Raw genomic sequence first — 26273 nt, 5'->3', positions numbered from 1 at the left:
ATGCATATCTGGCAGCTTTTAAAATACTCAGCGCACACGAGCCCAACATATTCATGCATCCCCTAATCAATGCACATGTCGGGCTTTTAAAATTCACCTTTAAGGAAGAAGAGAGTAAAAAAGTCAGTGCTGAATTACCTAATAGGCTTTGTAACAGACAACTTACTTGAGGGACCCTCAAAATTTTGGTGCCCATATGTTCTTAATCTACCACTGAGCGCAGTAACACAATGAGAAAGAGTAGCCATATTTGCAAACGATAAGTAAACTGATATACTTGCTGGAGCAGAAATCATATATTATCCAGTAGGAAATCATCCAGATGTACAGGCTACAGGAAAAGTTTAGAAAAGAGAAGCTTAAGTGTGTGAAGCAGATGACTCTAATGGAGTTATTCCTGAAAGCATCAAGTGATTGTGTAAAGCAGGCTACCATAACAGTATCAACATCAGAGCTGGTACTTGACACTTCAGATACTGGTTTTGAAGATCTCTTTCATATCCCCTGATACAACAGCTTCTTCTACCCCAGATGTAAAATAGATGGACATTGTTACCAGTAATAGTATTATGTTCCAGATGACCGCTTATTGTTTGATGCTCAATAAAGTTGCACTTTGTACAGTCATTCTGTTTGCTTTTTTAAAATAAGGGTATGCATCAGTTCAGAAATAACTATCTGCTATGGCCTTGGTCTCTACTGTTATGGATAAACTGCTTTATTGTATCTCTTTCTTGTTGGGCAACTAGAAATAAAGGAATACATACGTACACTGTTTTTTACAGAAATGTTGGAAAATGAAATGGTGTTTTTCAATCAAGTGCTAAAATAGGTTAATAAATGTACTCACCTTTTTTTCTTTTATAAATTAAACCTGATCTTGGAAGAAGTAACTTTTTTAAAAAGGCAGTTGAAGCAATGTATGACATGTACAAAGCTGGCAGTTTAAAGCTTTCAGCCATCTGCAGTTGTCCCATAACAGTCTACCATGACCTCCATTCAAAGGTTCACCCAAAATATATTTGGTTACAAACAAAACTGAGAGATAAGTTGGGTATAGATAATTCAATGACAAAAGCCTTAGGGACCTGCAAAGGTCCCTTCTCTGACATTGCCTAAGTAAAAGAAGTTGAGATGTTCCAGAGGTCAGCATCTTTAAACTTTGCAATGTTATCTTTATTAATTCATTACTTTTCTTTTAACTACTATTGTGAAAGTACCATCTGAATGAGGATATACATCCTCTAGCAGTTTGGTAGCTATGGTGGAAACCTTTGAGGGAATTTTTCTGGAATATTGCTAAATTTTCTGGAGATCACATAGATCACATGTACTTTTGCGAGACTGAAAATTCTAGAGGCACTAGGAAAGTGCAGCGTTCAGCTGACACAGGCGCAATGATGTAGATTTCATTATATTTTGGCCTCTTGAATTATAGCCTGACCATTAAAATAAGTCTCTGGGTTGTCATAGACATAATAATAATAATAAAAAAAAAAATAGTTGAATAAATCATTCATGTTTGGAAGGAAGAGGAAACTGGGACAAAAGATGGCTTAAATGCACTATTTTACTTTATTAATTTGCATTTATATTCCACCTCTCTGGCACTTCAAAGCCAGTCAACCTCCACAATCATTTTGCTTGTGAAGTGCACCCACTAGGACAGTATAGGTAAAAATAGCTTTAAAATAACCAACAAAACCTGAGTGGAAATTATTCACTTACAAACTGAAGTTTAGAACCAAACATCTAAGTTGCTTGTATCGTGATTTTCGTCATCTATTTAAATTAATCAATTTTAAAATTTGATTTGGTATGTATTTTTTCTCTTACAATATAGGTATCCTATATTTGAGAACCCTTACCCCCTGAGTATACATGAATCTCCTGTTACATGTTGTGAGTATTTTGCTGATTGCCCTGTGGACCTTATTCCTGCACTTTATTCTGTTGGGGCTAGACAGAAACATCAAGGTTACAGTAAAAAGGTACATCCTTCCTACATTATATTCTTATCAAGTCAAGTTATGTTAAATGTTAATGAGTTTATTTTGTGTTGATTGTTGATGTTTTCGTCTAGGAGTGGCCCATCAATGGAGGGAACTGGGGACTGGGGACTCAGAGCTACCCAGAGATGATAATAACTGGGTGAGTGAGTACTAAGATTAGGATTAAACAAAACTGAGTATAAATCACATAATAGGCTTGAATTCTGAGTGAATGGGGCTAGAGAAAGAAAGGCTCTTAAAAAAAAAAAAAAAGAGAGAGCTTTGGCTTTTGCATAAACTGAAACCATTTTTACAGCCCTTACATATTTATACCATATTGCAAGCACTGGTTCGTACAGGATTAGACTATTGCATCTTGGTGTATATTGGGCTACCAGCCAATACAATCAAGGCCTAACAAATGTCCAAAATGCAGCCACCTGGTTCCTTACTGGAACTGGCTTGAGAGAATATATTACTCCCTTTAGGTTGCCTATCATAGTCCACAAAACCTTGAACAGTGAGAAACCCATATGTGTTAGTATGCTACTCGGGTATGTCAGGCTCTTTACATGCAGTTTGAAGTAGTCCGGATTGGTTGGAGGTTCCATCACCTTGGCTGGTACACCTGATTGAGGCTCATGATAGCTTTCTCTGTCACTGGTCTAGTTTTCTGGAATTTGCTTCTTGCACAATTGCGGGATATTATCACAGATCTTTTAAAAAAAAAGTCTCAGTTCAGCTAGAGAATTGGTTGCATGAGCAAAATAGTTTTTTAGAAAATGAGAGATAATAGGGAGAAGGTCCTAGGGTTTTTTTTTTTTGTTTGTTTTATTTTGTTTTAAATTGGAAAGAACAAGAGCAACTACACAGAGATGATTCTTTACTTGGTAAAAGGAGCAAGGGGAAAGTGATAATTAATGTTTTGTTTGTTGGTTTTCTATGGATGTTTTTTATGTAACCTGCCTTTTTCAGAGAAATAAGTGGGTAACAAGTCTTTTTAAAATAAATAACATAAATTGAATGGTAGAGCTTTGACAAAAGTTTTCTTCCCAAGTGGAAGAACCATGCCGCACGTAGCCATAAGGCAGCGAGAAACAAATGCTGTCCAGTAAGTCTCGTAGATTAGTTGGACATTCACTCAGGTAAAGTGTAGTCTTTCATACAGATATTAAGCATTCATATTGTAGTATCAATCGGCTAGTAACACATACGAATCATAAGAAAATGTTTCCATTCCCATGACTGTAAATGTCCCACAGGAAAAAAAAAATCCAAAATCAGTAGTGCGCTCAGTGTTTAGTTTCATACCTATCTTACCCACTATACAGGAGAAATTTCATGGTAATAGAATATTTGGTGCAAATTGGGTCTTGTGCATAATTTTCAAAGGGAAATTATATGCATACAAGGTACCCATGGGCTTTGCACCTGTTTTTGTGCAGGTGAAATTTTATTGGAAAATAACACATGCAGATTTGAAAATATGTATACGTGCATTATTTTTCTTCCCTGTCCTAAACATAACCCCAGGAATGTCTTACGTTCTGGCAAAAAGTGTATGCGCTATGGAAGTCTGCTGGCTTGAGGGAGGGTAAATAGCTTTGAAAATTGCATTCTTGTACCTTTCTTAATACTTAAAACTCTTGTAATCTGCATGTGCAACATTTTCTCTGTGAAGTTTTAGGAAGATAAGTGTCCAAAAGGAATATGCATCTTGTATATTTAAAAAAAATAGAGTATTTGCTTATCAAATGCAACCGATAATACATTTCAGTGAAAAACTGTAAGCAGTTATCATGGCTAAATAGTGAGGTAAACAAAGCTATGAGAGCCAAGAAAGATTAATTTAAAAAAAAAATGGAAAAGGGTCCCAAGCAATGAAAATAGAAGGGTGCACAAACAATGACAGAATAGATGGAAAACTTTTTTATTCACCAGGGAGGTGAATAATAGGCTTTTTCCAGTATATCAAAAGTAAGAGACCAGTGAGGAAGCAGTTGGGCCCCAAGGATGACCAAGAAGTTAAGGATTTATCAAAAATAAGGCCATAGCAGATAAGCTGAATGATTTCTTTCTGTCAGTCTTTACCAGGGAGGATATTGAGAGTAAGTCCTAAACCAGAGGACTTCCTTAACTATGATGTTACTGAAGTGCTAAAAGACATCACTGTGGAGCGGGAAGAAGTGATAAGAATTAGATAGGTTGAAGAATAACAAGTCCCTCTGGCCACATGGAATCCATTCCAGAGTTCTGAATTAACTGCAACTAGAAATTGCAGACACACATACTGCTTTTCAATTTGGCTGCTGTACCAGAGGACCGGGAGGTGGCCGATGTTACTCCAGTTTTTAAGAAGGGCTCCAGAGGAGAATCAGGAAATTGTAGACTTGTAAGCCTGACATCAATACCAGGTAAGATGGTGGAGCCAGTTTTCAAGAACAGAATCGTTAAGCATATAGAAGAAAATAGTATAACTAAGAATAGCAAGTATGGATTTCAGGAAGACAGGTCTGTCTCACGAATCCGTTATAATTAGGTATTCTAACTAGGTATATGGATGCTCGTGAACCAGTCAACATTGTATATTTGTCCTTAAAAAGGCATTTGACAAAGTACTGTACATGTGATAACTCTGAAAACTGATAGACGACAACATAAATTCATGGATCAGTAGCTAGTGAAAGGGAAGATTGAATGGCCAGCTCTAAAACTGGAAGAGGGTACTTAGAGTGCCCCAAGAGTTTATACTAGGCCCAGGACTATTTTATTTGTTTCTAAATGATCTATTTATAGACATTTGCAGAATAACTTTCAAACAAATTCATGCAGCGGCATCTACACGCATATATGGTCATGAGCAGATATATGCAAATAGTTTATAACCCGTGCGTATGATATATGCATGTTTTATAAAATGAGAGGCTAACTTTAAAACACATGCATGCACACTTATACATGTGTGGATAGGGGCATGCATACTCATGCTCATGAATTTTATATCATGCATGCAGATGCACATGCATAATGTAAAATATGTGTAAATCTATCCTACAACATTCATAAAAGATACATGGAATTTATTTTAAACTTAACCAGATCAGTAGCACTTTTAAACAAAAATATCTTTATTGATTTTCAAAACTTAAAATCAAGAGCATTTTAATACATGAAAACATAGCTTATTTCAAACATATATAAAGAAGTAAAATTAAGAAACTCAGTGCCATTCCTTAGTCCACATTTGGGGGAGCAATACAATAACATTTACAAAGTATAATAGCTAAATCATTATTGACCTAATCCAGGAGTGCTATGGGCCAATAACAACTGGAGTAGTCCTATTCTGTAGAAATCCCTCCAGTTGTGTAGGATTAAAGAAAACACATTTTATACCCTCAAGTTTCATGATACACTTGTAAGGAAATTATAAAAGAAAATTTGCCCGAGCAGTCACTTTGTTTTTTGTTTTTTTTAAAAGGAACATCTTTCTTCTTTGTCAGGGAGCATGGCTGCTTTTTTGCCCCAAGAAACAAGAAAAACAAGTCTCTCAATTAATTGCTTATCAGACTCATGGATAAAACTTACTAACAAAGTAGCTCTGTCCATAAGTATTGATTGTGACTGCTCCAAGAAAGCTGGAAGTTTAAGACCATTAGATGGAATTTCAGCTTTAGAAGCATTTCCTGAGACAATTTGCACTGTCAGGCAAATAGTATACTTTTAAAGTAGGAGGAATGCATTCCTTAGAAATCTTCAGTTAGCATTTCAAGGGGTATAATCGAGGGGCGTCTAGGAAAAGTAGTCAACCTCAAATTCAGCCTCCTAGTATAATTTCCAGCATTCTGTAATTTCTTGTGCAATATTTGCTTACCGTTCATGAAGACTTTTTTGGAATCTACAAACTGGAGCACTTATTTTCAATTCCAGTTTTCTAGCATGTAGCCAGATGGACTCAGGACCAATGGGTATTGTGCTCTCCTGATAGCAGATGAGAGACGGAGTCAGATTTCAAAGCTGACGTCAGACTACATATACCCGTGCAGAGTGCTTAGCTCTTCAGTATTTCTCCGTCTCCATAGCAGATGCAGACACTATCCCAAACAGAATAGTTAACATTTACAGCAAGAAAGAAGAAAGTAAATTTACCTTAAGAAGAGGGCCCCGCTTCTCCTGTGGTTAAACCTAACGGTCCCTCCCCCAGTCGAGACTTTCCTGAGGTGAATTCCGATATCCCTCAGAGGTGAGCCTTGGTCCGACGGCCAATCCGGCTTGGACTTAGCCCCCAGGGTGGCTGAAAAGTAGCGGGTGCAGATTCGAGCACGGCGGTGAAGGTATTTCCCTCTCCCCCCGCAGCTGGAGACCATCCGGCACGTGACCGGTAAGTGCAGAGACCAGGTAAGGTAGAAACCTTTACTTCTAAGTCTCCGGTGTTATAGTCCTGGAAGTGGACCCCGGTTCCGAGGTAGCGTTAGCACTACCCCAAAAAGGTTCAACCCTTTTAGGTCTCTACCGTCGGTGGGCAAGGCCTGAAGATGCAGATGTTGAATGAAGACTTCACCTTGGAGGCTCGTGATTCCCCCAGGAGGAGCCCGTAGGAACCTGGCCGCTGGGACTTAGGAGACTCACCGAAGACTGATTGTAGGTCTGGATGCAGGCGCCTCCTGCAGGTCATGAATTCCAGATGGCTGGCGCCTCCTGCAGGTCGTGGATTCCAGATGGCTGGCGCCTCCAGCAGGTCATAGACAGTCCAGAAGTGGGAGTCGAAGGATAGTCAAGAGCCGGTCCAAGGGTCGAAGTCCAGAGAAGGGTCGTAGGCCAGTCCAGAATCGAGTCAGGAGAATGGTCCGAAGCCAGTCCAGGATCAAATCAGGAGAAAGATCCAAAGCCAGTCCAGGATCGAGCCAAGAAGATCACCGCAGCCGGTCCGAAGGTCAAAAGCCAAGAAGTCAGTCCAATAGAAAGTAGGAGTGGGAAGTGGAGCGGAACGGAACCAGGAACACGGAGCACAAGCAAGCTCCCTCCAGAGCCTCAATACCAAGGCAAGGTCTGAGGAGCAGACCTTCCTAAAATACCCAGAAACAGGAAGGAGTCCAGAGGAGGAACCACGACAACTTCCTGTCATGGTTCATTTAAATTTAGCAGACAGCTGCGCATGCGGCCCTAGTCGTCCCCAGAGGGGGGCGGAGCCAACCCAGCCAAAGAGGAGCTATGCAGCCGGACACCCTCAGCAGCAACTGCCGTGAAGAAAGTGCGGGAGAGGACTGCCCGTGTCTGTCGGAGCCAGGGGGATTGTCGGACCCCGCAGGTAGGCACTTGCCCCAGTCGCGATCTGCCACGACCGGCGGCCATGACAGTCGGTCCTGGCCGCAGACCGCCGCGGCCGGTGACCATAATATCCGGTTTCCAAGGCTCGAATAGCCGTCCCATTCTTCCTCCGACGAGGATTTAAAATTGGGTTGAGCAGCCCTCCTTGGGCAGGCCCCGATTCGGTGTGAGGGTCCACACACGTGGAGACCCTCTGGGGAGGTCACCACCTTTGGGGTCGTTGGTGCCATTTTCCCCCTCGACCGGCGGTATGCGCTGGGCAGGCCAGAGGCCTGAAGCACCTAACTTAAACGCTTATCTACGGACTTGAGCGCACAGCGGCACACACATCTGGGTTGTGCGCACAGCAACACGCACAACTGTGCGCATAACTGTGCCACGCACACAAACTCCATTGCCCGCACGCACAGTTTGCGCGCAGTTTGTGCGCATAACTTCCACATACCCGACGTGCACAACTAAGCGCATCTGCGCACATAACCCCCACACACGGACGAGTTTTGAAGAACTACACGTGCGCAAACAATGGCACCGTCATCCAAGAAAGCCAAGGGACCTTTTTTTTGCCCAGCTTGCCACTTAAGAGCCGCGCAACCTGAACTGGAATCCCTCCTGTGCCAACAGTGTCAACAGAACCAGGGAGAACCAAATCAAGACCCTCTACAGTTAGGAGAGGGATCTGGAACCACTAATGATGGCACCCCAGACCTAAGTATTTCCAACTCGGCGCCCCCACAGGAAAATTCCTCCGGGGCGACCACTACAATTTCCCCTGGGATCAACACGGACCCAGGAACCTTCTCCTGGGTGGAATTTTTTAAAGGGCTGCAAACCTTTGTCCAGGCACAACCAGCCCCTACTACCCACCTAACGCAAACCCTGCCAGAAGCTCAAGCAGTTCCCGGCTGCCCCCAGGTTCCTTGAGACATGCCTCTCCTAACCAAGAGCATCCCTGATGAGGATCTGATGGACAGCAACATGGTCCTCCCTACACACCTTCTCCAGGTTCTACCACCTGGATGTTCAGGCCAGGGAGGATACAGCCTTCGCAAGGGCAGCACTAAGTGGGCCACAGGCAGCCTCCCACCCTATAAGGGAGTAACTTTTGTACATCCCATTGGTCCTGAGTCCATCTGGCTACACACTAGGAAATGGAGAAATTACTTACCTGATAATTTCGTTTTCCTTAGTGTAGACAGATGGACTCAGCATCCCGCCCATGGCTGCTCCAGAAATAGAGAACCTCTGATATCAAATCTAGAGACTGAACAAGAACGGGTAAGCCATGGCCTACCTCTAATCCAAGACACCCACAGTTGCCCAGGTGTCGGCATTTATTGTTTCAGTGCACTGGCGGTCTCCAGATTCAAAAGTTTTATTTATTTATATATATATAATCGGTTGAACCAGTTCAAGGTTAATCAAGTATTAAGCAACATATATCCACACTGGCTTTTCGAAGACAATACTGAAGAGCTAAGCACACTGCACGGGTATATGTGGGCTGATGTCAGCTTTGACATCTGACTCCATCTCCCATCTGCTATCAGGAGAGCACAATACCCATTGGTCCTGAGTCCATCTGTCTACACTAAGGAAAACTAAATTATCGGATTAGTAATTTCTCCATTATTTTCTCACTATGCTTCCTGAGTAATTGTGAATGATTATTTACCTGTACAGAAAGAATGCCTAACAAGCTCAGTGTTATAGATTGTGGTGATTTCTCTGTTAACAACAACTGACTGTAGCACTTCTAAGGTTATAACTGCAGGCTTCTCAGATATAGCATGACTTAGTTCCTTAGTACTGGTAAAGGTAGATGATATTGGCTCCCTAAACACAAGGCACTCCCCATTATGGAGGGAGTAGAGGGCATCAACCCCCCCCCCCCACACACACACACACGCATACACACACATTAATCCCTGAGTACCTGTACAGTCAAAAAAAGCCTACAGAGGAGAAGGCCCTTTGTGACTCACTGAGACTAGTGTCTAATTTAGAACAGGACACATGGCTCCAACTTCAGTTGTTCCCAAATACCCTTAAGGTTGAAACTTAAATTCCTCCGGAGTTGGATGAGGAGTAGCAGAAGGCTCAGATGGAGTTGTTCAAATACTACCCTTTATTTTTTTACCCATAGTCTGGAAGACTAAGCAAAAAGTAGAGTATCCTCACCAGAAGAATCAATTCTGGCCCTGGGGCATGCCTCTTTTGGGTGCTTCACTATGCCGATGGCAGCACACCAGGGGCGGTGCGCCACTGGAGGAAGGGTTTTTACTGCAGCCCGACTCACTCCAGTGACATCACAGGGAGCGGCTCAGAACAAAAATCCAGCTTTCTGGTCGCTCTCAGGACCTCCAGGTAGGGCCGCTGGTGCTGGCTCCTCTCACTCTCCCCTCTGAACCGCTGCAGGGAGTGGTTTTATTGCAGCCCAGTTCACCCCGATGACATCACAGGGGGCGGCTTCAAATGAAGACCCAGACTCTCTCTGGTCTCTCTCTGTGCCTCCAGGTAGACCACTGTTGGCTCCTTTCACTGTCCCTCAAGTAGTGCTTTTTAAAACTTGTCTGGATAAGTTTCGTGCTTCTGCTATACACATATATTTGTACTTCTAATGTTAAACATTTACACGTGGTGTCACTTGTATTTTTCTTAGCACATCAACTTTTACTTGCGCAAACCTCCAACTTTTAAAACATGCACTTAAAAGAAATTACCAGTTTTACCAATTCAGCAACCAGTTTGCGCAGTCCATCTCTAGGTCATCGAGACCTTCCTGGTTCTTCAGCCTGAACTCCTCTCAGTTTAGCCACACCCCTCACCCAATCAGTATTTGGCAATGCTTTTATTCTCATGCCAGATAATTAGCTGGTATAAATATACACAAGCAGTAGACTTACAATTTATTAAAATTTATGAATCGTGAAATTGTACAAGACTCTAGGTGATTTACAATAAAAAATACACAATTGCATTGCTTTGGCAGGTTTTAAAATAGCAACTTATGTGTTAATATTGGCACTGCCCAGAAACGCGTATGACTGCCCCTTTTTTACATGCACAGTTTTGCTTATACATGCTTACTGACACGTGTATGTTTGGGTTTATAAAATAGCATGTATGCAAATACAAGCTGTTTTACATATGAAACGTTTTGAAAATTCATCTTTGAGCGTGTCTCTACTCAGCAGTATACAAGCATTTGGCTTATGCATGAATACTTGCAAATGCATTGAATGCGCATATACTTTTTTACCTATTTTTTAAATACGCATACCTACATTTTGTGCACAAAAGTACAGTAGGACTTGTTTAAGTAGGCCAATTTTAAAACATGAGTGTGTAAATGAAATTAAAAAGTTTACCAGTTAGTCCACCAGTTCACCCAGTTCTCCTCTTGGTCATCGAGACCTCCCTTGTTCTACAGCCTGAATTCCCCCCAGTTCCCTCAGACCTCCCACCCAATAGGTAATACACAATAAATGTTTAATATTACACCAGATAAATTGCAGATGTAAAAATACACAAGTACGTTGAAAAATGTAGATGCTTGTCTTTTTTAATATAATTTATATGCATAAGTATTGGGGCCCACCCCAGAACACCCCTATACTGCCCCGTTTTTTGCGTATAGATGTGCTGACAGAAATGGAAACATGTGCGTGTGGTGACTCTATCACCATTATATGACCCTAGTTCTTAAACCTCTTTTTGAGCTAGAATAAGGAGATAGAGGGAGAGTGCACAATTCTTGAAACAGAATCTCCAGAGTGGTTGCTGGAATGGCTAGCCCATCTAATCTAGGTGTGGGCTGTCTGGTTAGTAGCAGAGGTGAGTGTTTTTTCTGAGTTGATGTTTGTTACTTATTCTGATGTACTAAGCTTCATCGCTTAAAACCAATACTGAGTGAGGAGGGTTGTTTCAGAGATTTTTGGACTTTTTTCTGTGAAAGCCCTAGTACCCCTGGCTCAGAGGATTTTCTGGAAGTCCCTGCCTAGGTTAGATCAGGAGTTAGGGAAGATTCTATTGCTCTCCATCTCGCACAGAGTGGATAGATCGGGGTGACTCACTTGTAGGAACATTCCAGATTTTTGCCTTATGTTTTTTGGAGGAAGTTTGCTGCCACACTTCCTGCCCTGAAGATGGGGACATCAGAAGCGCTGTTTGGTTCTGTGATGCCTGGACCATTCACACGATAGACCCTGTGAGTCATCTGAAGAAAGAGAACTGTGAGTACGACCTTTTATTATGCTTGGAGGCCCCCATCTGAAGTCTTCATCCTGAGGAGAAGAGGTACATTGGGAGGTTATGCAGAGACTGAAATTTTTGTATTTTGTCATCAGTATTTTTTTTGGAAGTGGATTTTTCCACCCAGCAGGATACCCCTGTCCACCTGGGAAGCCTTTCTTGTCCAAGCCCTGGAGTTTTCACTGATCCAATTATTGAGAGACACTTGTACAGATAGAAATTTGGAGAACTGTGATTTCAAGCCTTTTATGCCAAGATCTAATGTGTAAAATGTTCATTCTGCCATTGCTGAAGTGCTACAGTAAAGGTTTATTTTGAATACTTGATCTTCCAGAGTATTTTCTTGGCACTCACATCCTTTCTATTGAAAGTGAACTGATACCTCCCCAGGACAGTATATTGAGAGCCCCCCGCCAAAATCTTGGCTCTTGGAGGACTGATACCTCCCCCCATTGGAGAGAATGCTATCCCGGGACCTGTGCGACCATTAGAGTGAAGATGTGACCTCTGTCATCTAGGTTTATCAACTGGAGTAGGGATTAAGCATGTATTTTTGAATTTTATAAAATATGGAATACGGGAGTAGACTGCTTCCATACATATATGCTAATTTTTATTTGTATAACATTTTGAAAATGTACCCCTTATTATTATGCCTTTTCCAAATTAGTCTCAAAGCAGATTAAAATCAAATTTAAAGTTCAATTCTTAATAAAATAGTGCATTCTGTTAAAAAGTGGTAACTTCTGACTAATTAACTCAATGAATACCAGCTTCAAATAGTTTAAAATAGATTTAATAATGAAGGAAGGCATTGATTCCTTCATGGAGAAGCGACACAAAACAAGTGGAATATAATTCTAAGCTTGCTCAAAGATCTGACGTGAGTGCTCAACCTTATAAAGGGATTCCATCAGCCCATCCCAGAATGTCTGCAAAAGCCAACCCATTTACCTTATAGCCAATCAGTATATTTTAACATGTGTCGTGCTCTTACTGTAGGGGCCTCTTGTTACCAGAAGTAGAGAATAAGAACAAATTAGTTTCGTTTTCCTGGGAATTAAAGTTTATAAAATACTAGTATTAATCTCCCTGCAGCATCCACAAATAGCCCAACTTTTAGACCTGTTTTACTTGTATTAAAGTTCATAAATCTGTGGACAGTATTTGTGAATGTGCTGTATTTTTGCTGCAAACTGACATAATTGTCCCTTCACCTTTTTATAGCTGTTAAGTGATACTTTGCATATGTAGTGTGAATGCTTATGTTAAAATTCAGTGGTAAGAAGGCAGAAATATTGTGAAGCATAGGTTGTGTTACCAGAACCCAACCCACATACCACACATTTAAAATATTGACTTAAAAATGTACATCTATGAAATAGTCTGTTTTATCTAAATGATTTCTAATCCAGTAAAATCAGATCTCATATTGAAGATACTCATGCTATCTCTAAGAATTACATACATTATCATTGTTAAATTCTTATGTTGGTTTCATTGAAGGTATTGCAATCTGCGAAATATTTTATTTCTCTAAGACCAATATGGCTCCTAGAACTCTGCTCTACTTGTTTTGTAATATGTTTCCTTAATATAAACCAGAGTTGTGCTGTGCAGGGGAGACTTGACAAAATTAAACATTAACCCTCTTCCCTATAGATGTAGAAACCCACATGGTTCTGCTTATTTAGCCAGTTATCATAATTGTGACATGATAAAATTCCTTTTGTATTACTGCATTCTGAGGGGCAATCATACCTTTGTGTAAAAAATAAAAAATGCACTGTTACCAGTTGTCATAGCTGTCATGTAACCAACAAGAGTCTATAGTTGAAGATTTTTGTGCTTTCCTTATCTGCTATCATATTTACAATATAAACCTTTGACTTGGCCCTTCAAATTCCATCTTCTGTGGCCATCATGTGACAGTAAAATCCCACTGGCGGTTTGAATTTGGCAATTGTTTGAGAGAACACCCTGGGGTGCCACATGAAGAGAGTGTGTAAAGGGGGCAAGGGTCACTGAAGGTCTCCAGGAGGGAAGAGAAATGTGCTGCTGGACCTCATTTCATTTTATTTCATGTCCTTGGCAGTTGGTACTGTCATGGCATTATTGGCTTTGCCTGGCATTAGGTGCACCTTGCCTTCAGTTCATTCAGACATATAAGAATTAGCACTGTTGATTATGATGCCTTCTGCCACAGGCGCATGTCCTGCACGTGAAACTGTACAAAACAGGCTTGTAATTATAGCATTGCAAGGACTAGAACTTTAGAATTTTATTAATACATGGCTTTATTCATCTGCTCAGATAGCTTTTTTATTTTTTGTCATTCTCTTCTTTTTTAACCCCCACTCTCTGAATTTATTTATGCTTCAAAAACACTTCCATGTTTTAGATCTATTTTTCTTTCTTTAATTTAACAGGCATGCAGATGGGTCAATAAAATTCTGGGATGCCTCTGCAAGTAAGTTTTTGGAAAACTTTTCATAATATACATGTTTGAAAATTATTTTTCTTAACAGCATATACTTAGTCATGATAGTGGAAGAAGGGTGTATGTGTGTGTATGTTGTGTGCCTTTCAAAAATAGCGGAGAGGGAGGGGGTTTTGCAGCCAGGAAACAGAATGTACCCAGCAGATAAAGCACACAAGGCCCATCTACTCTGCCCATTTTCCATGCCTGCTGTACAGACTCTGCATGATCTCTGGCTTTCACCTTTAGATAACGTGTAAAAATGAAATTCTCTACTGCTGTTGTGCTACCCTGTGGAAGGAGCTAGGTTTGATTCTTGAGCCCAGCTTTGCCAACTCAGGGAGGCTGAGGATGCTGTGGAGACAGTTCCCAGAAGAGAAGGGTGTCCCAATCATCACGTAATAGGCAGATTCAGGGCGCATATGTGTTCGGTTCTGGCAGAAGTTTGTAGCCAGTGATTCATGGCTGAGGACTGTAGCTGTGAGAGCTAGGTTAGACTGGTGTGAGAAGAGGGTTAGAAATGGAGAAAAATTCCTGAGCAGTTATGAATGAAGGCTCATGGTTCCCCCATAGCACAGTAGAGCTCAGCACTGATTAAGCTGGAAGACCAAAGGAGGAGGAGGAATCTGCTGTAAAAAATTAAAGACTGTGTAATAAAGTTGTGCAATGGTTCCAATCCATTAGTGGCTGACTAAAGCAGTCCACTGTTTTTATGTTTTGGGAAAATGAGAATGGACATTTTTTTGTACTTCCTATATTGGTTGTGGAACTCTTCTGTTTAAAGAAGAACCCCCAGTATTTTGATGTGCTATGCACATTGTACATCAGATACCTTGAGACAGAACAACCAGTCCTCACGCCCAAAGTACAAAGACATGAGACATATCTCTAAATGGGCTGATTTAAAGTTAGGTATTTTCTGCACAGATGATGCATATTGTGCTTCTTACTTTTGTAGAAGTTGAAAACAAAGGATGGGGTGGGGAGAGTTGGTGGTCCTGCTAGGTTATGTAGTTTGTTTTGTGTGTAATACACCTTGAGATCAGTACACTTACAGCTATCTTGATTTCTTCACTCTGCTGATACATCTTGGGATAAATCCTGGCATCTCCTTTTGATGCAGGGTTCTGTTTCCTCCAAACTCTGAGAACTCATCAGAAGCAATTGCCAGCACTAATAATTGTGTCCAAGCATTTCTATTCCTAATCATACTATTTGTAGAAAAAATCATTTTGATGATACAGTACCTACTCTTGATCGAGATTAATCATTTTTAACTTTGCAGGGAGCTCCTGGCTTGCAGAGATGAAATCTCATCTCTGGAGGCCAGAGTGGCAGACCTGGAAGAGCTGAGGCATACAGAGGTATACAGAGATCTTCAGGGTCATAGTAGTGATGTCCTATCTCCAGTCTAGTAGTTCCTGTTCTGCTTTGATGGAGCAAGATCACCTGGAAGGACAGCATCATCTTGGTATGCCAGAAAGCAATCCTGTAGCTAGACACTGCCCTTAATTGGTTTAAATAAATAAGGTGATGTAGTATCCTCTTGCAGAGAGGATATGTCTCCAGGGGCATGTGCCCAGAAGGGGGAATAGGACAATAAAAGTTGGTGCTTCAATCATTAGGAATGTAGATAGCTGGATGGACGGAGTCCATGACAATCATTTAGTATGTTACCTGCCTATTCCGAAGATAATAGACCTCACGCATCACCTAGATGGGATAGAAGGGATGGGAGGGAAGTTCTAGAAGCCAAATTGTCTTTTAGGTATAAAGTTGAACTCCAGAACTTCTAGAGTCGCATTCTCAGAAATGTTCCTTGTTTCACGCACAGGTCCCCCAAGAAAAGCAGAGCTCCAGAGTCTCAAATCAATGGATGAGACGATGGTGCAGAGAAGACAGCTTTAGATTTGTTAAGAACTGGGGAAATTCTAAGGAAGGGAGAGCATGTTCCAAAAGGATGGGCTCCATCTTAATCAAGAATGAACTTTGGCACTAACATTTAAAAAGGAGAGAGAGTAGCTTTTAAATTAGAACATGAAAACATAATAAGTTGCCACACTGGGTCAAACAGAGTGTCCAAAAAGCCTAGCATCAGGTTTCCAACAGTGGTCAATCAAGGATGCAAATACCCGATAAATACCCAAACATCCCATGCTATTAATGGGATGTTTGGGTATTTGCTATTAATAAGCAGATGAGGTGGAATTTCCTTTTCAACGAAATAGGAAATAAAAATATTTCCTATTTCATTGCATTTCGGGAATAAGAAAAAAAGGATAGGGAAAACATGAAATTCCGTTTTTTCCTATCTTATTTTGGAGGAAGGAATCAAAAGCACATTTTTAAAAATACTATCCCAATTCTTCCTATTTATTAACATATGGAGCCACGCCTACCCTAGCCCCCCCTTCCCAACCCCCCCCCCAGGACTCACCAAAAATCCCTGGGGGTCTAGTGGGTGGCCCAGAAAAGACCTCCTACTTCTGGGCTGGTGGCTACCATTAGTCAAAATGCTCCAGCTCCCCTTTGCCCCCTACCATGTGATAGGGGCTGCTCAATGGCACCAGTAGCTCCTGCACATGGGCTAGGGTGGCTGGAGGGTTCCATTGATGGGGGCTGCTCTATATTTTAATAAATGTGAAGGTTTGGGGGGGTGTTTATTTTGTTTTGGGTTTTTTTAATGAAAATAAAACCAGTGATCTGGGGATGGACCTGAAATGGCCCACCTCCAAAACAATTCTACAAGCAAACCAAAAAAGTTTGGGGGTACCACCCCTAAATGGACTTCTCCTCCAGGAACATGTCCATGGGGAAAGCAGACAGTTGCTCAGCAGTGCACAGTTTAGAGGGTGTATCTTCAAAAGTTAGAGCATTCTGCCGGAGAAGTTTCAGTAAAGGCAAGAGTAGTCCAGGTGCTTTTAAGTTAAAAGAAGATTGAGTTAGGAGTCCAAATTATCACTGTCAACTGCAAGGAGGATTGTATATTGCAAACAATAAATATACCTTCAAATGTTTGCAAAATATATACAAATGCAAGAAATCTAAATTAAAAAATGGGAGAGTTAGAATATAAATACTGAATGAAGAGGTAGACATAATTGGCATCTCAGCGAACTGGTTGAATGAGGATAACCAATGTTGACTGCACTATAACAGGGTACAAATTATATCTTAATGATAGAATGGATCAAATTGGGGGGGGGGGGTGACACTATATGTTAGGAATGACATAGACAGAATAAATATCCTGCAGGAGACTAAATGCATTGTGGAATTTTTATGGTTAAAATTCCATGTGTGATGGGGAAAAGTCTAGTGGTAGGGGTATGACAACATCCACCTGGCTAGACTGAACAGACACAATGAAATGCTGACAGAAATTAGAGAAGCTAAGAAATTTAGTAGCACAGAAATAATTAGAGGTTTCAGTTACCCCAATATAGACTGGGTACATGTCACAACAGGACATGTTAGGGATGTAAAGTTTCTAGATGAAATAAAGGACTGTTTCATGGAGCTGCTTGTCCAGAAACTGACTAGATGAGGAGTTATTTTAGTATTGATTCTCAGTTCAATGCAGAATTCAGTGCAAGAGCAACAGTAGTGGGGCCACTTGGAAATAGTGATCATAACACAATCAAATTTGACTTAATAACTGGATGGAGAGCATTAAGGAAAACTACTGCTCTAGCATTTAACTTGAGGGCGGTAAACTACAAACAGGTAACTTTTCTGGCTGAATTCAACTGCCGAAACCTTATTTTGAAGGGGGATATTTTCTATTAATAGCTTTTTGTTGTTTTAATTTTTTGAAAAAGGGATTTTTTTTTGCATTGAGTTTTTGTTTCTTGGGCATTTTTTTCTACATAAATTTAGAAAGAAACAGTAGAAGGGAAGGAATGGCCTTGCTTGTCTTTTTTTTTTTTTTTCGCCTTTGGATTTAGTAGTTCAAAGTGTTTTTTCTTTGAAGCCTTGGAGTTGAAAGAGCTCATTACCAGTGTTAATTGGATCAAGATCTGAACTCTCTATACAGGTCAGCACAGCTAAGAGAAAAATCAGCCTTGCCTGGAGGAAGTAAACTACAAACAGGTAAATCTTCTGGCTGAATTCAACTGCTGAGATCTTATTTTGAAGGAGGATATTTTTTTTTAATAACTTTTTGTTTTTGTTTTTTTTTTAAATAGATTTTTTGCATTTCTTTCTTGTTTTTTGGGTATCTTTTTATATTTAGCTTTAGAAACAGACTAGAAGGGAAGGGGCTCCCTCCTCCACCCTAACTTATACCCACCCCTACCTTCAATTCCAACTTTATAGACTAACCAAGTAATTAAGAAGTTGGACTACACAGAATAACCTGGTCTTGGTTGGCAGAGTATCACAAGGAAGTAATTTAGACAAATTTAGCTATTGTGGAAGTTAAACACTTAAGAACATGATAAGTTGCCATACTGGATCAGACTGAGGTCCATCAAGCCTAGCATCCTGTTTCCAACAGTCACAAATCCAGAATACAAATATCTGGCAAATACCCAAACAGTAAATAAATCCCATGCAACCAATGCCAGTAATAAGCAGTGGCTATTCCCAAAGTCATTTCAATTATAGCAGTTTATGGACTTCTCCTCCAGGAACTTGTCTAAGCCTTTTTTAAACTCAGCTACACTGGTAATTCATTTTGACGATAAATTACTAGTCGATAGTTGGACAAAAGTACTGTTTGGTGCCAGAAAAGAGGAGGGATAGCAAGTAAATTAGGTCATTTTGTGTTTTCTGCAAATAGAACAAATAATTTCTTGTGAGTTGATTGGCAGCATCAATTTAGATCTTATGGTAATAAAAATTTCTAGTTGTTTTGCTTTACTTTTATATCCTTATCAACAAGAGTCTACAAAGGAAACAACCCCAAACTACATACCTCTTATATTTATAAATTTATTTTGTAACCTGAAAGAATAAGATAAGACACTTCATACTTGCAAGCAAACAGGACCACAGCAGTGATTCTGAGAATAGAGGTGTAAATTAGATTCCACAGGCTAACTAATTTCACTTTAAGGACAGTTGAGGAAAGGTCAGGGACTTTGGCAGGTGTTTTTCATTTCTTTCACAAGTTACCAGAAACTCCCAGCAGCTGAAGGATGGCTGGGAAACATATTATTTATTTATTTAACATTTTTCTATACCGACCTTCATGAAAAATTTCATATCATATCGGTTTACATGTAACAAAGGGTATAACTTAAACAAGAACAATTCACTAGAAGCAGAAGTTACATATAACAAGGGTAGATAACTTGGGGCTAGGCTAGTCAGAGGTACAGGACAGTGTAACTGAGGAGAACTAGAACTATTATCAGAGAATAATAATATATATATCATATATATATATATATATATATATATATATATAATGATATATAATAATATATCAGAGAATAATAATAGAAGAACTAGAACTATTATCAGAGCTGTCACCGCTGTTTCAACTTTTGCTGCTGTCCAGACAGATGTTCTGATCCACAGAAAGGAACCAGTTCAGTGGGAAAGATATCTGCTGATCAGTTCCTTCAGGAAAGAAGTGATAGAACTCAGAAAGGAGATGGCAAGACTGAGAAGGAGCTGGCAAGACTGAGAAGCATCTGGAGAATGAGAGCTACATTGATGAAATGCTTATCAAAGCATCTAAGATGGAGAACGTAAGCAGAGAAGGTGAAAATTGACCATGAAATGACCCAGATTCCTAAGGTTACTAGGTTCTACTCCACAGCTCTGATTTCCATTGAACCGAGGAACCCTGGAAGTGGAGGAGGAGATACCATCTGTTACAACTCAGGGTGAGAAGACCCTTGGGACCGCTATTGGATTGACACAGCCTATCCAGAACACAGCACTGCTTAGACTCCTATAAGCAACAGCAGAAAGGCAAAATAGTCTGCAGGCAGCAGCAATTTGAGGCTGGAACACTGGGGCAGCTGCAAGGCAAGACTGAGGAAGAACTAATCGGAAACCTCAAAGGTACAGGATCAAGGATTAGGATCTTCAAAAGAATGGACCCTCCTTTTATTTTAGTGTAGCAGTGATGTCTGTGTGCACCACAGGAAGTCTTGGAGATTGGGCCTGTAAATCCGGTGAGTGCTGTATACTCTTAGTTTAGGCCATAGGATGCAGCCCCAAAGCAAGCTGTTGAGAACCATGTTGGGACATCGCTACAGAGGATATGACACTATGTCAGTCCTGGGGCCATATAAAGTACAGTATGCCAACCAAGGTTATAGTAGCCCCGGGGCAGCAGTATGTTACAAAATCCCATGATGAGGAATCAAAGCGTGCAAATCCCAAAGCTACAGGCACAACAACCACTGCACCTATGAGATAGAAAGGATAATATTGGTGATTTGCTTGAGTTGCAAGGAGGCATCCATATGCCAACAAGACATGTTCTGGGACGTGTGCTGTCTGTCAGGTGCTAAAATATCTCCATTATGGAAAGAGTGCTGAAAATCCTCATGCCTACTGACCATTAGCCAATGCTACTCCTTCATGGTGGCATGAATCATACTGCTAGGTACCACACAGATTGTATCAAAAGTGACTTTATGGCTCTGGGAGACAGGGTAAAGCATATAGGTGCACAGGTCGTATTCTCCTCCATCCTCCCAGTTAAGGATAAAGGCCCAGGCAAGGAAGCTCGCATTCTGGAGATAAATAACTGTGTAGATGGTGACAATAAAAACGTTTTAGCTTCCTGGAACTTTGGATAATATTACAAGGATTTGCTGAGTAGAGAAGAGGTCCACCTATCGAAGAAGGGGTGCAGCAGCCTTCAACACAGAATGGCAAACCCACTGAGGAGGGCTTTAAAGTAGTCCGTAATGGGTGAGGTAAACCCTAAGGAAAGTAAAACATTATATAGAAATGGGAGACATAGGGAAAAGCCATGAACACTATTGCTCATATTATGGGAAATAAAGTCCCAAATCTAGAGGCAAATATAGAAAAAGCTGATTTAGATATAATGGCTGTCACAGAGATCTTATACATGGAAAACCATGAATGGGATATAGTTATAGTGGGCTACAGTCTATTCAGGAAGGACTGGGTAGTAAGGAAGGGAGGAGGCATATAAAAAAAAACAAAAAACAATATTAAAGCAAAAGGATTACTGGGTTTATGATGTAAGGAGACAGCAATGTGGGTTAATCTGGAAAAAGGGAATGGAACATCTGTTCATATTGGTGTAACATACAGACCTCTATTAAATACAGATTTAATGGAGGATAGTCACAGGATTGCTGTAAAAGGGCAGGTGCTTATTGCTAGGGGATTTTAGCCTGTCAGATATTGATTGGGTCATCCTAGCTGCAGTGTCCCCTAGAAGCAGGGAGATCCTGGATTCTCTGCAAAGAGAACTGTTCTGCCAACTGGTAATGGAACCCACATGGGACAGAACATACCAACAGGGACAGTATTTCTGATGTTGTAGTGGATGATCATCTGGGATCCAGTGATCACCAGTTGGTGTGGTTCAATATAAGGGCACAAAAGATGATGGTTCATTCAAATGTGAGGTTCCTTGACTTCAGGAAAACTAACTTCCTTAAAATGGGGAGTACCTCAAGGAGTTAGCTGGATGGGAAAATCTAGGGGAAGTAGAAAAGCAGTAGACAAAACTAAAAGGAGATATAAGGGCAACTAATCTTTTTGTTAGGAAAGTTAAAAAAAAAAAAAAAAAAAAAAAAAAGAGGCCACTATGGTTTTCTAAAAAGTAGCTAAAAAAGTAAGGGAGTAAAGGTTAACATTCATAAACTACAAGAGATCGCAGAAAGAGGTAACCATATCTGGAAAAATGAAGAGAAGCTGGGAAAGTAGTCAGGAATGCAAAACTTCAAGTGGAAAAAAAAGAGCAAATGTAGTAAAATAGGAGGACAAGTCTTGCTATGTCATACAGCCTTCAAGGCGGTATCTAGAGTATATCCAATCTTGGCCTAGTGAGGGTTCCTGCTGGCGGTGGGGGGGTCTGTCTAGCAGCCAGATTCATTACAATGGCTTTGTGAGACTCAGAGTTGAAGGGGAGAAATTTTAGAAGCTGATGTGTGAAAAAAGGCAAAATAGCTTAACATATTTTTGTTTGGTGTTCACTGTGGAAGGGCCTGAATAGGACATAAAACGAGCACAAATAAGATTGGAAGTGAGGTATATCTCAATCGATTTTTTTGAACAGTGAGGAGCTAACTAAACGTAAAGTAGATAAGGCAATGAGGCCGAATGGGATACATCCAAATGTCCTAAGGGAACAGGGATGTCCTGGCAGCTTCACTGCTGACCTTTTCAATGCTTTAGAGTTGGGAGTAGTTCCAGAGGACTGGAGACAGGCAGATGTGTTTTCTATTCATAAAAGTGGAAGTAAGGAGGAGGCTGGGAAATACAGACCAATTATTCTGAACTCTGTGGTGAGCAAATTAATGGAATCACTAAAACAAAAGGGAGTACAGTTTTTGGAATCCAATGGATTGCAAAATCTGAGGCAGCATGGTTTACCTCAGAGAAATCTTGCCATACAAATCTGATCAATTTCTTTGATTGGATAACCAGAGAGTTGGATCAAATGAGAGCATTAGATGTAGTGTACTTGGATTTCAATATGGCCTTTGACAGGATTCCACATAGAAACTTATAAATAAATTGAATGCCCTTGGTATGGGATCTAGAGTGATTTACTGGGTTAGAACTGGCTGAGTGGGATGATGACAGTGGTAAATGGAGTTTTCTCTGAGGAGGGGAGTGTTATTAGCAGTGTGCCTCAGGGATCGATCCTTGGACTGATTCTTTTCAACATTTTCATGAGCAACATAGTTGAAAGATTGTCAGGTTAGGATTGTCTTTTTGCCAATGATATCAAAATCTGTAACAGTAGGCATCCAGGAACGTGTGGAAAATATCAGGGTTCTAGAGAAGCTTGAGGAAAAGTCGAAGATCCGGCAGCTAAGATTTAATGCTAAAAAAAAAAAAATACAATGCGTTTAGGATGCAAAAATTCAAGGGAGAAGGTACAGTATTCTAAGCACAAAGGAAGAGTGGGATCTTATGGGGGCGAAATAAGTGGATAAAGCAACAGCAAATGCCAGAAAGATGCTTGGCTGGATAGAGAGGAATGGTCAGCAGAAAAGGGTAGGTGATATTTCCTCTGCATAGGTCCCTGGTGAGACCTCATTTGGAATTCTGTGTACAATTCTGGAGACTGCATCTTCATAAGGATATAATATCAGGTTGGAGTATGCTCAGAGGGTGGCTACTAAAATGGTCAGTGGTCTTCATTCTAAAGTATATGATGATAAAGATTTAAATATATACCCTAGAACAGTGGTTCCCAAGCCTGTCCTGGAGGAACCCCAGCCGGTCAAGTTTTCAGGATAGCCACAATGAATATGCATGAGATAAAATTTGCATGTACAAATTTTATCTCATGCATGTACAAATTTTATCTCATGCATATTCATTGTGGCTATCCTGAAAACTTGACCGGCTGGGGGTCCCCCAGGACAGGTTTGGGAGCCTCTGCCCTAGAAGAAAGATGAGATAGAGGAGATATGGTGGAGACATTTAAATATCTGAAAAGTTTCCATGCACAGAAGGTGAGCCTCTGTCATTGGGAAGGAGGCTCTAAAACAAGGGGTCATCGGATGAGGGTGAAAAGCGGTAGACTTAGGAGTAATCTTAGAAAATATTTCTTTACAGAGAGGGTGGTGGATGCATAGAACAGCCTCCCATTGGAGGTGGTTTAGATAAAAACAGTATCTGAATTCAAGAAAGCATGGGATAAATACAAAGAATCTCTGAGATTGTTGGGAATTAAAAAGCTAAATTAATTGGTTGGATAGGGAGACTGGAAGGGCCATACGATCTTTCTGCTGTCGTGTTTGTTTCTCTTTCTCTAAAACAAATTGGAGAAAATACTTTATTTCATTGCGTGCTCAATTAAGCTCTTGAATTTAGTGCCAGCAGATGTAGTAAAGACAGTTAATGTTGCTGATATTGAAAAAAGGTTTAGACAAATTGCTGGAAGAAACGTTCATAAACAGTTATTAACCAAATAGACTTGAGAAAAGCCACTGCTTATTTTTGGACATAAGCAACATGGAATCTGTCTACTATTTGGTATCTTGCCAGCTACTTGTGACCTAGATCAGCCACTGTTGGAAACAGGAAACACTAAGCTTGATGAACCCTTACTCTGACCCAGTATGGCAAGCCATTTATTCATTTTCAAAGTAACAATGAAATGTCAGAATTTAGAGATGCCTTACAATGAGTGCACACATGTGAATGGCTCATCACAACACTGGAAAAATTACTTTTACCCATCAGCATTTTAGAAACTAAAATGACAATTCAGTGTGAAAAAAAAGTAAACTACTGCAAAACATTTTTGCTACTCAAATGTAGGAAATCAGGAATAATAAACATTAAGTAACAAAAATGCTTACCGTGAATTTTGCACATTTTAGGGTTCTGTAGGTATCTGACTGCTAGGACTATAATATGTGCCACACCAATCATAAGAAGGCATGTTAATACTGGAAAAATGTAGTGGGGGCAGGGTAGTGTGTAAGAGGACTATGGACACTAGGAGGAGTTAGCGTAGAAGAAGCGAAGTATTGAGACCAGAAAGGGGGAAGTAGGCGAATGGGGGGGGGGGGGGGTGTTCAAATTAAAAGCAGGTGTGTTTTTAGGGAATCAGAGTGAGAGCAGACTAGGGATGGTCAGCAAATTCCTACCCGCTACCTTATGAGCCCCTCAATCTTTCTTCATCTGTACTACAGCACAGTCATCTCCCTATCTTTCAAATTTTTTTCAAACTTGGGGCTTAGAGCCCCCATCTGCCTCATTGTTATCAAGATTTTGTTCTACCACTGCCTCAACAGCTCCTCAAATAGAGCTTTTAAACCTAACAAAATTAAAAATAATAATAAAAAATCAATGCATACAGAAAATCAAAAGAAGATGTTGAAAAGCACAGAGAAACCAAAGGCTAAACTGCCTATGGTAAGTGGGTTTAAGGCCTGCGTCTGAGAATTCGGGATGTCCATCATAGATACACATTCCATCTATTGATGCTTGGACTCACCCCTGACTCTTCCAACTACTACAACTGAGGTCATATGTCCCCCAGGGTGCAGCAGTACCATGCCTGGAGGATGGAGGCCCAAAGGAATGCACCAGCAGATAAGAGTTCCAAATCTCTTTGCAAGGCCAAACAGCAGAGCCATACTCTTGTCAAAGAGCAAAGTGGTGTCAGGCTCCCAGTATAAGAAGTTAAGGTGGGAAGGTGGGGAAATGCCTCCCTCTCAATTCAGCAAGCATAGGAAGGTCCCCCTCTTCCCCTGTGGTGATGGCCTCCGAACCTGCTTGAGGTTAGGATTTGGGTATCATGCAGAAGCCTGTGGTACTAGGGCAGGCACAGAAAAAAAGTGCTTAAGGAGTATAGGGGGCTTCCTCAGTATCAGCCCCTTCTGAACAGAAGAGAAAATTGATGCCATTGGTGCAGAGCTTCACTGGGGCTTGGCCCTCCTCAATTCCAAGGTAGGAGATAGTGTCATTGATACAGATATCATTTCCGTTCATGATATGGAATATGCCAGTGGGTATCCAGCCATGTTTTGGCTGGATTTAGGGCCATCTAGGGCACCATCAGCGTAATCTCTGCAGAGCTCACATTCTAAGATGCAGTCAACACACTCAGTATGGCAGATTGCGACATTGTCAGTAATGCAGCTGGTGATACTCCCTTATCTTCTCTTTTTTCTTAAGCCTACTCTTTGCAATATCACGCTCCAAAAGAGGTTGAATTAGCACACATTTGAAGCTAATTAAACCTATTTTTGTGTCTGTTAGCATGTGTCCAGTATATGTGCACATATTTTACTTTGCAGTATGCATAGAACACAGTATGCTTCTCAGTTGTGTCTAGACAGTCCAAATATTCATGAGCCTTATAAGAGCCAGAAAGACTCTGCCCTAGTGGTGAAACTGGACACAGCATAAAAAGGCATGCATTACATGATCATGCTTATTGCTTGGCTGATCCTGCAATGGCAAGAAGCAATGCTATTGCTGGGATAAGCCTCCCACCTGTCTTTCTGCAGTTGATCCATCTGGACCACTATTTGGATGAGGAGGAGCACCCCCAGATGGTCCTCCTCCCAACTCTGGTAAGTTAG

The 26273-nt window shown here is 40.8% G+C and overlaps 1 protein-coding gene across 4 annotated transcripts in view; it reads left to right on the top strand.

Moving 5' to 3' along the window:
- STXBP5 (syntaxin binding protein 5) overlaps positions 1 to 26273 on the top strand; it is a 1098992-nt gene that overhangs the window by 691274 nt on the left and 381445 nt on the right. For all 4 annotated transcript variants that reach the window (XM_029594044.1, XM_029594043.1, XM_029594042.1 and 1 more), the window contains exons 12-14: positions 1844 to 1991; positions 2084 to 2151; positions 14003 to 14043. In XM_029594044.1, the coding sequence (XP_029449904.1) occupies positions 1844 to 1991; positions 2084 to 2151; positions 14003 to 14043 (257 nt within the window). The remainder of the gene's footprint in view (positions 1 to 1843; positions 1992 to 2083; positions 2152 to 14002; positions 14044 to 26273) is intronic.

Source organism: Rhinatrema bivittatum, chromosome 3 (genome assembly GCF_901001135.1).
Source record: "Rhinatrema bivittatum chromosome 3, aRhiBiv1.1, whole genome shotgun sequence".
NCBI lineage: Eukaryota > Metazoa > Chordata > Amphibia > Gymnophiona > Rhinatrematidae > Rhinatrema > Rhinatrema bivittatum.
The sequence above is the reverse complement of the archived record's forward strand: the minus strand, read 5'-3'. Positions and strand labels throughout refer to the sequence as shown.